We start from the raw sequence: 12,625 nt of genomic DNA, 5'->3' as shown, positions 1-12,625 counted from the left end.
ATATTAATAAATAATAAACTCCTTCTTCTAGCATATTTTTCTCTCAAAACTTTTTCAATTTGTTTTGATGGAGAAAAAAAAAATCAATTTCATCCAACTCATTGAAACTTATTTAATTGAATTTTTATGTCAATTATCAAAGTGCGCGCATAATAAAGCAGTGATTGTCATTTTTAGAAACCCATGGAATTCAATTGTCTTTCTTAACTGGTTGACCAGTTCATTAAAATACAAAGTGTTTGTACAAATAAATTTATTTTAAATCTTAAGAATTTTTCTTGAGCAAAAATTGTTTGAGAAGTTTTTTGCAACTTTCTACACTCAAGTTTAATAGTGAGTTTTAAAACAGAGAAATTTTAAAATTTATTTTTAAATAAAATAATGCATAAAAAGGTAATTGTAAGGTAATTTTAGCTTAAGATATATAAACATGTCTGTACATTAGAGTGACCCCGTTTGTATGGAGGGGTCAATTAGATGTCAATGTTCCCAACTAAATGCACATATTATGTACGTTAGATAAATATAGGTAGCACAATACCGAGGAGAAAATAGGATTAAAAATATTTAAATAATATAAAAAACATATCGAATTTCGAAAAACAGAAAAAACTATTTCGGTGATATTTTATGAGGTTTATTATGAAATAATTTCAATTAATTACATTAAATAATTCTATGTAAAAATATGAAAAACTTAAAAATTGTCCGAAAAATTACGACATTTGTAATAATTTTGGAATTGTAGACAAAATTGTGTTATGTCATTGAAATTTGCAAGAAATATAATAAAAATCATAAAAACCTTAAAAAGGACCTTTTTATCCTTTGATCCAGCTCACCAAATATTGACGTCAGAACAAACATTTTGAGAAATGGTATCTTAAAATTAACTAAATTTTCATTAACGGTAGGACCATCAGCAACTTCCATTTTGGGGTCGCCCTAATGTACATACATATGTATATCTAAATACTTATGAATTATGTACATATATAAGGATAAAATTACATTTATGTATCCTTGAATTATAAATAATAAATAATTGATGTTTATACTTGACACTCTTATATTCACTTATCCTTGCGTGTATTGTTAAGAGTATTTATTTATTTATTTATTTACAGGATATGTATTTATAAACAATAACAAATAAACACTCATAGTTATAAACATGTATGGTTTTTATACCCTACACCACTTTAGTGGGGAGTGTATATTGGGTTTGTGCTGTTGTTGGTAACGCACAATAATATTGGTCCTATACCCACTTTAAAGTATACAAATCGGCTTAGAATCCTTTTCTGAGTCGATTTAGCTATATATACTACAGGTCGCAATTTTGAAGATAATTCAATGAAATTTCGTACATGATCTTCTATTGTTCCAGGGACAAATTGAAAATGGTTAAGATCTGTCCATTATTTCACCTAGCCCCCATACAACTGAACCCCACGAATAGGGCTTTTAAGTTCATAATTATGTTTAATATACTTGTATATCGACAAAAAGCTGCAAAACCAAGTTCTATACTAGCCTTGGTGACCCTCATAAATTTTATAATTATTGCGCCACATTTGACCCTAGCTCCTATACAAAGCCCCCTTCAAAATATGACTTAAATGTCCACAATTTTATTCAACAATAAATGGCTTAATTATACTTATCTGAGGCAAGCTACAATACAAATTAAATGCTTTATTGTGAAAACTAAATCACATTTTATTTTTGTAACAGGTGTAGGGTATTATATGGTCGGCCCGACTATAATTTCTTACTTGTTATACTTATATTAGACCAGTTCAAAGGAAAAAATTTAAAAAAATACGTATAATAATTTTGAATATAATTGAGTGAGCCTTTGAAACTAGGCTTAATGCAAACATTTGATTATTTTAGAATAGCGATTAAAAATTACAATGAATTTTCACATCCCTAATGTGTGTTCACACGATACATGTTAAAATATTTAATTTTACATCTATATATGTATATGTATCTGTAAATATATATACATACATATGTATATCCAAACATACATATATTTATACACACAAAATAACTACTAAAATCACAGGTTTGTGTAGGCATCATACATATTTATAAATAAGAGCAACAATAACAATTTAAGCATTAAATTAAATTGTTAAATGATTAAACGATTAAAATGAGAAGCATGTGTTTAATTAAATTTTATGCACACTTTATTATAAATTATAAATAAATTTTGCAAAATAAAATTAAATTAAATATATTCTATTATTAAAATGATTGCTGAGTGTGTGACTAAAATAGTCAAATACTTTTAATGTATTATTTTAATATATTTATTATATTATTTTATTGTTGACTGATTGATTGATGGATAAATGATTAATCAATGGGAGAATATGCTTGTACATAAATTTATGAATTAAATAGTAAATGACATAATGGAAGTTATCATAAAAGAACAATAAATGTTTATAAATTTTAAAATGTTAACAAGTTAGAGTGCTAGTTATATTTTAACAATATAATTTAATTCTTTTAATTCTGTGTTCTTATATAAAAATATTCTGAAGTAGGCCTACGAACTACATAAAGTGTTATTTAAACTCATAAAAGTAACAAATCTTACAACTTCTTATTATCACCATAGCGAAATTTACACAAATTTTGTTTATTTTTAGCAAATCAATGCCAAACACAATTTTGTAATGTATTTAAAAATAACAAATTAATTTGTTGCTACTAAATAAGTTAAATGAATCGATTACATACAATCATACAAATCCCCTCCTATCTTAACAGAAAAATACTCTAACATGTAATTAAATCATCATTAGTTAAATACTAAAGAATCATTTAAATTTTCATTACGCATGATGAACATTTAATTACTAATTTAAAGAACAAAAAAATACTCATACGTCAGGTGTCTGCAGTAAAAGGCAAATAAATAAAAAGGAAACGGAAACATCGTAATCTTGAAAATAAAAACGAAATTAAAAGGCAGCCAAAACAATGCGAAAACATTTTACATTTACAATGGCAATGAAAACGTCTACAGTAATTAAAATTAACATTAAAGAAAGGCGAAAATCAAATCAACTCATTTCATTTCTGTTGAAATCTTATTTTTTAAACATAAAAAAGGTTTTACCCATCTGTTCACTTTAATTTCCAGATCTGTGAATTTAAAGTCAATAAACCATATGCCATTGTTAGTTCATCTGTAAGTTTCTGGATACCTGGTATTGTCATGCTCTCAATGTACTATCGCATTTATCAAGAGGCCGACAGACAGGAACGTCTTGTTTACCGGTAAGTTTACATTTTTTATTTTAAGTCTCAGCACAGATGCAAGAAAAGTTATACAAACTCAGCACTTTCTAACTTAAAAAAACTAATGTTGGTAGTTAATTTAAAAAGAAGAAAAAAATGAACTAAACTAAAATGAAATAAAGAAAATAAACTGTCCACTTTCTTTCTAAGCTAATAAATTTTCACACTTTTTCATCATCCATGTATAACATTCTTCCTTTGTACGCACAAATAAACAACAACAACATCAAAATAAAAGGTCGAAAGTCGCTGCTATATTACTGGAGAAACATCTGCAGATAAGTCAAATACCTAAACCTCGCCCCAGCATACAGGTGGAGCAGTCAACCATATCGACAATGCGTCGAGAACGTAAAGCAGCACGAACTCTGGGCATTATAATGAGTGCCTTTTTGCTGTGCTGGCTGCCCTTTTTCCTTTGGTATGTGTGTGTTGCCTGAATCATTATTGTATTAAATGGCAGAACCCTGTATTTTTTACAGTAAAAACTTTTTATTTGGCTTTGTTTCCCTTTTAGATGTTTTGAGTTTTGCTCTGTTTTTTTATTTAGTTACAAATTAAGTTTATGTGTTTTTTTTGTGTTACAATACATTTAGGAATTAAAAAGAATATAGTCCCGTTCGAATGCCAAGTAGTTCTTTCAGTTATAGTTCAGTTCTAGTACAGTTCTAGTTCAGTTCTAGTTCAGTTCTAGTTCAGTTCTAGTTCAGTTCTAGTTCAGTTCTAGTTCAGTTCTAGTTCAGTTCTAGTTCAGTTCTAGTTCAGTTCTAGTTCAGTTCTAGTTCAGTTCTAGTTCAGTTCTAGTTCAGTTCTAGTTCAGTTCTAGTTCAGTTCTAGTTCAGTTCTAGTTCAGTTCTAGTTCAGTTCTAGTTCAGTTCTAGTTCAGTTCTAGTTCTAGTTCAGTTCTAGTTCAGTTCTAGTTCAGTTCTAGTTCAGTTCTAGTTCAGTTCTAGTTCAGTTCTAGTTCAGTTCTAGTTCAGTTCTAGTTCAGTTCTAGTTCAGTTCTAGTTCAGTTCTAGTTCAGTTCTAGTTCAGTTCTAGTTCAGTTCTAGTTCAGTTCTAGTTCAGTTCTAGTTCAGTTCTAGTTCAGTTCTAGTTCAGTGATTTCCCCTTAAGAGGTCAGCTCACAAGAATAATTTTAAATTCCCATAGCTTTGGTAATTTCGGACATACCCGAATATATTTTCTTACTTTGTTCTTATGTTTATCTTCTTTCTGTCTGTTTTTGGATTCTCTTTGCAGGCTTTACTGTAGCAAGTCATGCAAACATTAATTTTTATATTCGTTACCTTTTTTATTATTACACACTTCCCACAGTTTATCTATATACATTTTAATGTTAATAATTTCACGATTTTTGTGTTTTTATCACATTTTCTGTACACTTTACTTATTTTCTTCTTCAACCATTATCATTTCTTTATTCTTGTTTGTCTGCATTACTTACGCTCTCTCTCCGCTATACGCCATCACTTATTCGTACGTGTGTGTTTATTTCCGTTTCCCTTTAGGTATATAATAACATCGTTGTGCGACAGCTGTACAACACCTCGCATCGTAGTGGGCATATTATTTTGGATTGGTTATTTTAATTCAGCCTTGAATCCCATCATTTATGCGTATTTCAATAGAGACTTTCGAGCCGCATTTAAAAAGACTTTAAAGGTAAGTTCAAAGCAAATAATGCTTATTATGTCAATTGGTTGATGTTCTTTAAATATTTTCCGTTAATGCTTTTTTTATTTGAAAACAAATTTTATATTAAAAAGTTGGTTTCTTCTACTACTCCACATTTTTACATTTTATTTTCAATTTTTTTTTTTTTTATTTTATTGAGTTTAATGTTGCTACGGAAGTTGGCTGTGACAAATTTCATGTACAATATGAATATTGTATATACGAAATAATAATAAGAAGTGAAAATATTAATGGAATTCTTTTATCGTTGAATGACTTTTTATATTTATTTACATTTTTCTGTTTTTTTTTTTTTTTTTGTTCATTCCCGACAATATGAATTAAAGCTGAAATTTACTTAAGAACATTAAAAATTGCAAGCATAAATATGCGTTTATTAATGGAGCGAGTGGACATTAAAAAGTAACATTTTTCAATGTAACATTCCTTAAATTGTTGACCGTAAATTGATGTTAACAGACTTGACATAAAATTAAAAAGGACATTATTTGTAAGATTTAATAGCAAACTTGTCGACAATTTTGTTATTTCATCGTATTTTTGTAAATATTTCCAAATTGTTTATTTTAAAATTTTTTAATAATAAATGATGCTATAGGAATACCAGTTCATTTAATGTTAACTTCTGTTTTCTTTCGTTATATCAACATTAAACTCAAATCTTTATACTTAGCTAACAAAATACGCTTTTTATTTTTCAAAAAACTTCTTTTAAAAAACGTTAACAAATCTATTTTAAAATCATAACTAGTCTTACTAAAAGAAAAAAGAATTAATTAATCTTAAACATAAATTCACTATTTCCTGATTGACTGAATAATACTACAAATTTATTTTCCAAATCTTTTCATCATTTTAATTTTCTGTAGATGGCGTTTTCATATCTGATACGGTGTCTAACACCAACCACTTGTTAAAATATAAAAAAATCGTTTTCAAACAATATCAAAAAAAAAAAACAATACAAATTTATAGAAAATTTCTAAAAATATCTAAATGAAAGCAATACTATTGGTATGCAAATTGAAATTTTGTTGTCTTGAAAATGAATGTTGAAATAGACAGAATGTAATGTGTTTTATTTTTTCTAGTTTGTTTGCGTTAAACATAGAAAATAGTATACCCAACCACTTCACACCCATTTACAAATCCTAACAGCCCACCAGTCATTCATTCATTCATCCATCTATCCCTGTAACCATTAAAAATGTATTCAAATTTTTATACACAACAGTACTTATACTATTTTAAACATTTTAACAAATAAACCAACCTTAAATTTCAATGTAGTGAATATACATACATTATGTAGTAGTATTCAGTAGAGTATTGCATTAATCTAATGTTTATTTTTGTAGAAAATCTAAAATAAAAAATATTTTTCTTTTTATTTCAAAAAGTCATTTTTATTCATTCCATCATGATAAACACCTTTAAACTTTTTACTGCTCTTCCTTTTTTATTTTTAATCAAAATACACTATTTATCAAAAAAAAGATAAACAATGTCAGTAGAGTTAGCTGTGGAATCCATGTAGTAGTAGTAGAATGTAGTTTATTTTGTAAATGTGTTGAAAACGTACTAAAATAAAATAATAGAAATAAAAATTTATTATGTTATTTTAAAAATGATTTTATTATAAAAATCAACTGAATTTAAGGATAAAAAACATATTGATAAAATTTCTATGCACCAAAATCAATGAAAAATTGTAAATTGATTGCACAGTGGGTGAACTGATCCAAGATGAAGAAAATAGCTTAATCAGCTGATTTCTTGGCTGAAAGAGCAGATGGAAGGAGATATTTTAAAAAGTATGAGTGCATTAGTAAAGAATGTATTGAAAATTGATCATTAACTGTTAGTTTGTTAGTCAGAAGTTTTGGTTTGAATTTTTAACGGGACACATTATTGCCGTTACTATAAGGGAGCTAGCTGATCTAGAATCAAACAATTTGTCTTATGAGTTATTATTTATTAGCTAGTTCTCGCCAATAGTCCATAGATAGCAGACAGTAATTCAAATAATTATTCTCATCTGACTGCATCCATTTAGAATAAATAACCGTTCTAGTTCAGGTTCAATTCTAGTTCTAGTTCAGTTCTAGTTCAGTTCTAGTTCAGTTCTAGTTCAGTTCTAGTTCAGTTCTAGTTCAGTTCTAGTTCAGTTCTAGTTTCAGTTCTAGTTTAGTTCTAGTTCAGTTCTAGTTCAGTTCTAGTTCAGTTCTAGTTCAGTTCTAGTTCAGTTCTAGTTCAGTTCTAGTTCAGTTCTAGTTCAGTTCTAGTTCAGTTCTAGTTCAGTTCTAGTTCAGTTCTAGTTCAGTTCTAGTTCAGTTCTAGTTCAGTTCTAGTTCAGTTCTAGTTCAGTTCTAGTTCAGTTCTAGTTCAGTTCTAGTTCAGTTCTAGTTCAGTTCTAGTTCAGTTCTAGTTCAGTTCTAGTTCAGTTCTAGTTCTAGTTCTAGTTCAGTTCTAGTTCAGTTCTAGTTCAGTTCTAGTTCAGTTCTAGTTCAGTTCTAGTTCAGTTCTAGTTCAGTTCTAGTCAGTTCTAGTTCAGTTCTAGTTCAGTTCTAGTTCAGTTCTAGTTCAGTTCTAGTTCAGTTCTAGTTCAGTTCTAGTTCAGTTCTAGTTCAGTTCTAGTTCAGTTCTAGTTCAGTTCTAGTTCAGTTCTAGTTCAGTTCTAGTTCAGTTTAGTTCAGTTCTAGTTCAGTTCTAGTTCAGTTCTAGTTCAGTTCTAGTTCAGTTCTAGCTTCAGTTGAGTTCTACTTCAGTTCTAGTTCAGTTCTAGTTCAGTTCTAGTTCAGTTCTAGTTCAGTTCTAGTTCAGTTCTAGTTCAGTTCTAGTTCAGTTCTAGTTCAGTTCTAGTTCAGTTCTAGTTCAGTTCTAGTTCAGTTCTAGTTCAGTTCTAGTTCAGTTCTAGTTCAGTTCTAGTTCAGTTCTAGTTCAGTTCTAGTTCAGTTCTAGTTCAGTTCTAGTTCAGTTCTAGTTCAGTTCTAGTTCAGTTCTAGTTCAGTTCTAGTTCAGTTCTAGTTCAGTTCTAGTTCAGTTCTAGTTCAGTTCTAGTTCAGTTCTAGTTCAGTTCTAGTTCAGTTCTAGTTCAGTTCTAGTTCAGTTCTAGTTCAGTTCTAGTTCAGTTCTAGTTCAGTTCTAGTTCAGTTCTAGTTCAGTTCTAGTTCAGTTCTAGTTCAGTTCTAGTTCAGTTCTAGTTCAGTTCTAGTTCAGTTCTAGTTCAGTTCTAGTTCAGTTCTAGTTCAGTTCTAGTAAGTTCTAAGTTCAGTTCTATTCAGTTCTAGTTCAGTTCTAGTTCAGTTCTAGTTCAGTTTCTAGTTCAGTTCTAGTTCAGTTCTAGTTCAGTTCTAGTTCAGTTCTAGTTCAGTTCTAGTTTCAGTTCTAGTTCAGTTCTAGTTCAGTTCTAGTTCAGTTCTAGTTCAGTTCTAGTTCAGTTCTAGTTCAGTTCTAGTTCAGTTCTAGTTCAGTTCTAGTTCAGTTCTAGTTCAGTTCTAGTTCAGTTCTAGTTCAGTTCTAGTTCAGTTCTAGTTCAGTTCTAGTTCAGTTTCTAGTTCAGTTCTAGTTCAGTTCTAGTTCAGTTCTAGTTCAGTTCTAGTTCAGTTCTAGTTCAGTTCTAGTTCAGTTCTAGTTCAGTTCTAGTTCAGTTTAGTTCAGTTCTAGTTCAGTTCTAGTCAGTTCTAGTTTCAGTTCTAGTTCAGTTCTAGTTCAGTTCTAGTTCAGTTCTAGTTCAGTTCTAGTTCAGTTCTAGTTCAGTTTCTAGTTCAGTTCTAGTTCAGTTCTAGTTCAGTTCTCGTTCATTTCTAGTTCAGTTCTAGTTCAGTTCTAGTTCAGTTCTAGTTTCAGTTCTAGTTCAGTTCTAGTTCAGTTCTAGTTCAGTTCTAGTTCAGTTCTAGTTCAGTTCTAGTTCAGTTCTAGTTCAGTTCTAGTTCAGTTCTAGTTCAGTTCTAGTTCAGTTCTAGTTCAGTTCTAGTTCAGTTCTAGTTCAGTTCTAGTTCAGTTCTAGTTCAGTTCTAGTTCAGTTCTAGTTCAGTTCTAGTTCAGTTCTAGTTCAGTTCTAGTTCAGTTCTAGTTCAGTTCTAGTTCAGTTCTAGTTCAGTTCTAGTTCAGTTCTAGTTCAGTTCTAGTTCAGTTCTAGTTCAGTTCTAGTTCAGTTCTAGTTCAGTTCTAGTTCAGTTCTAGTTCAGTTCTAGTTCAGTTCTAGTTCAGTTCTAGTTCAGTTCTAGTTCAGTTCTAGTTCAGTTCTAGTTCTGTTCTAGTTCAGTTCTAGTTCAGTTCTAGTTCAGTTCTAGTTCAGTTCTAGTTCAGTTCTAGTTCAGTTCTAGTTCAGTTCTAGTTCAGTTCTAGTTCTCTAGTTTCTAGTCTAGTTCTGTTCTAGTCTGTTCAGTTCTAGTTCAGTTCTAGTTCAGTTCTATTTCATGTTCTAGTTTCAGTTCCTAGTTCCGTTCTAGTTCAGTTCTAGTTCAGTTCTAGTTCAGTTCTAGTTCAGTTCTAGTCAGTTCTAGTTCAGTTCTAGTTCAGGTTCTAGTCAGTTCTAGTCAGTTTAGTTCAGTTCTAGTTCTAGTTCTATGAGTTCTAGTTTCAGTTCTAGTTCAGTTTCTAGTTTCAGTTCTACGTTCAGTTCTAGTCAGTTCTAGTTCAGTTCTAGTTCAGTTCTAGTCAGTTCTATTCAGTTTTTTTCAGTTCTAGTTCAGGTTCTAGTTCAGTTCTAGTTTAGTTCTAGTTCAGTTCTAGTTCAGTTCTAGTCAGTTCTAGTTCAGTTCTAGTTCGTTCTAGTTCAGTTCTCTAGTTCAGTTCTAGTTTCAGTTCTAGTCAGTTCTAGTCAGTTCTAGTTCAGTTCTAGTCAGTTCTAGTTCAGTTCTAGATCAGTTCTAGTCAGTTCTAGTTCAGTTCTAGTTCAGTTCTAGTCAGTTCTAGTTCAGTTCTAGTTCAGTTCTAGTTCAGTTCTAGTTCAGTTCTAGTTCAGTTCTAGTTCAGTTCTAGTTCAGTTCTAGTGTTCAGTTCTAGTTCAGTTCTAGTTCAGTTCTAGTCAGTTCTAGTTCTAGTTCAGTTCTAGTTCAGTTCTAGTTTCAGTTCTAGTTCAGTTCTAGTTCAGTTCTAGTTCAGTTCTAGTTCAGTTCTAGTTCAGTTCTAGTTCAGTTCTAGTTCAGTTCTAGTTCAGTTCTAGTCAGTTCTAGTTCAGTTCTAGTTCAGTTCTAGTTCAGTTCTAGTTCAGTTCTAGTTCAGTTCTAGTTCAGTTCTAGTTCAGTTCTAGTTCAGTTCTAGTTCAGTTCTAGTTCAGTTCTAGTTCAGTTCTAGTTCAGTTCTAGTTCAGTTCTAGTTCAGTTCTAGTTCAGTTCTAGTTCAGTTCTAGTTCAGTTCTAGTTCAGTTCTAGTTCAGTTCTAGTTCAGTTCTAGTTCAGTTCTAGTTCAGTTCTAGTTCAGTTCTAGTTCAGTTCTAGTTCAGTTCTAGTTCAGTTCTAGTTCAGTTCTAGTTCAGTTCTAGTTTCAGTTCTAGTTCAGTTCTAGTTCAGTTCTAGTTCAGTTCTAGTTCAGTTCTAGTTCAGTTCTAGTTCAGTTCTAGTTCAGTTCTAGTTCATAGTTCAGTTCTAGTTCAGTTCTAGTTCAGTTCTAGTTCAGTTCTAGTTCAGTTCTAGTTCAGTTCTAGTTCAGTTCTAGTTCAGTTCTAGTTCAGTTCTAGTTCAGTTCTAGTTCAGTTCTAGTTCAGTTCTAGTTCAATTATTGAAATCGTTATGTGCAAAAAAGAGAAATAGTTTTTTGGTCGTGTGTGCTCTGTGTTTAAAATTAAATAGAAGTGCAAATTTATATGTATATATATTTGACCCTCAATGATACTCATTTTATACATACGCAACCCATTGTGCAATCAAACAAAACACTATCAAGGTATCTATCCTTGATATTTTGTGAAAATACATAAATGTAAATATATGTAAATATTATATCGTTATATTAGTAGCCGTGTATTAAATTTATTTGTGGATATTATCCAGTTACTGTTTGTTAGTAGAAATGTTGTTCTCTGTTGTAGATGAATTTAATATATATGAATGTATGTATAGTATATACTCATGTATATAAATAAGTATTTTCATCTTCTCCTCATTCTATTCTTCACTATAAAAAATTAAAAAAAATAAACCATCTCATTTTCTTTATTTATCTCTTAAATTTAATTTCAATCCCAATCAATATTTGATTTAATTTTCGTTTAGTGATACTTTTTAGTATTTTTATTGTTCGTGTGTGTGATGATGGTCTTCTATAATTCACTTGTTTACATTACATTTACAGTCCTGTTGTCCCTACAAACTTATAAATTGTCGTGTAAGTGCTGGCGGCGAAATGCCACCATTTGTTAATTCCACCGCTTCATCTGAAATACACATGAATATAATACGTGCCCGCCAATATGCCACCTCATCATCTTCAAATCAATTGCAAACATTATATCAAAACTAAGTGAAATACAGAAACTAAAACAAAAATTACTAAATGTAAGGAAGCCGAAGGACAATTCTATACACAACTAACGAATGTTGGATGGAATAAGAAGGTAAAAATAAACTTTTTTTTCTCAATTTGGTATTCAGGTGTTTTTCTATTATATTCTAAGTAAATATTACTAAAAAAAAACAATTGTTCAATAATATGTTTATCTAATATTAATAATACACACCAAATATCATCATTATTAACTCTACAGTTGCTGTCATACTTATGGTATGTTCACATTGATAAAATATTTAATGAATTAATAATTACATAGAATTCGTTTGATCTAATATTTTATTGAAAAGGTTGAAATTTGAATTAGGGAAGAACATTTTTTAAAAGAAAAAGATTTTGTTAAATAATTTCTTAAGTATATTAAAGACTATTGTTCAATTCACAATCGATGTTGTAGCGTTGTATGCGTTGTATGTCAGCAGCTGCTACAATAGTCATAACAATGTTGTTGGTATTTTCTATGCAAAAGCTCTATACAACTTCTACGACAATTTTTCATATGTTTTTCGAATGTTGTAAGAAAGTTTAGTGTTGCCAATTGTTTTTTTCAACATATTAACAAAATATTCAAAAGATTTTAGCATAAAAAACGATAAAGTGGTAACACTGAAATCAAAAACAAACAGCTGTTTACCAAAACAAAAAAACTAAAATTTGATTAAAAACAGTTTAAAATTTGGTTTATTTCGCATGTTTAATTAAATTTAAATTTTTTGATTTTTTATCTTTTGACATTGTTATGTATATTTGTTTTGATTGTTTTTTTTTTTTTTTTTCATTGAGAACATAAACTTACGACTTGCTGCAAAGATCTGTTCACAATCACTGTTACTACACTTTAGTAGGTACAATATACAACTTGATTGTGAATTGAACATATATCAAGTTATTATTTGTAAAAAATTTATTTTTAAAGATTTTCAAAAAAAAATCATAAAAAAAATTTAAAAATTGTATTTTTTTAATGTTTAAAAAATCACTTTTTTGGACTATTGGCGGAAAAATAATTTGAAAATTACTGAAAAAATGTTGTTTAATTTTTCCAAAAATTTTAACTTTATTTTAGAAAATTTTCCAAAATAAAATT

At 29.5% G+C, this 12,625-nt stretch overlaps 1 protein-coding gene across 2 annotated transcripts in view; it reads left to right on the top strand.

Annotated features, from left to right (window-relative positions):
• Window positions 1-11,587, top strand: part of LOC119607600 (octopamine receptor beta-1R) — a 196,686-nt gene extending 185,099 nt beyond the window's left edge. The window contains exons 8-11 of one of the 2 annotated variants that reach the window (XM_037961583.1): window positions 3,170-3,306; window positions 3,566-3,748; window positions 4,839-4,992; window positions 11,323-11,587. In XM_037961583.1, coding sequence (XP_037817511.1) covers window positions 3,170-3,306; window positions 3,566-3,748; window positions 4,839-4,992; window positions 11,323-11,490 — 642 coding nt within the window. In that variant the 3' untranslated portion in view covers window positions 11,491-11,587. The remainder of the gene's footprint in view (window positions 1-3,169; window positions 3,307-3,565; window positions 3,749-4,838; window positions 4,993-11,322) is intronic. The other variant, XM_037961584.1, reaches the window with a different exon arrangement.
• Window positions 11,588-12,625: the final 1,038 nt, after the last annotated feature.

Source organism: Lucilia sericata, unplaced genomic scaffold (genome assembly GCF_015586225.1).
Source record: "Lucilia sericata isolate MDLA Ls3-8-SP2 unplaced genomic scaffold, ASM1558622v1 Contig000715F_arrow, whole genome shotgun sequence".
Classification (NCBI taxonomy): domain Eukaryota; kingdom Metazoa; phylum Arthropoda; class Insecta; order Diptera; family Calliphoridae; genus Lucilia; species Lucilia sericata.
The sequence above is the reverse complement of the archived record's forward strand: the minus strand, read 5'-3'. Positions and strand labels throughout refer to the sequence as shown.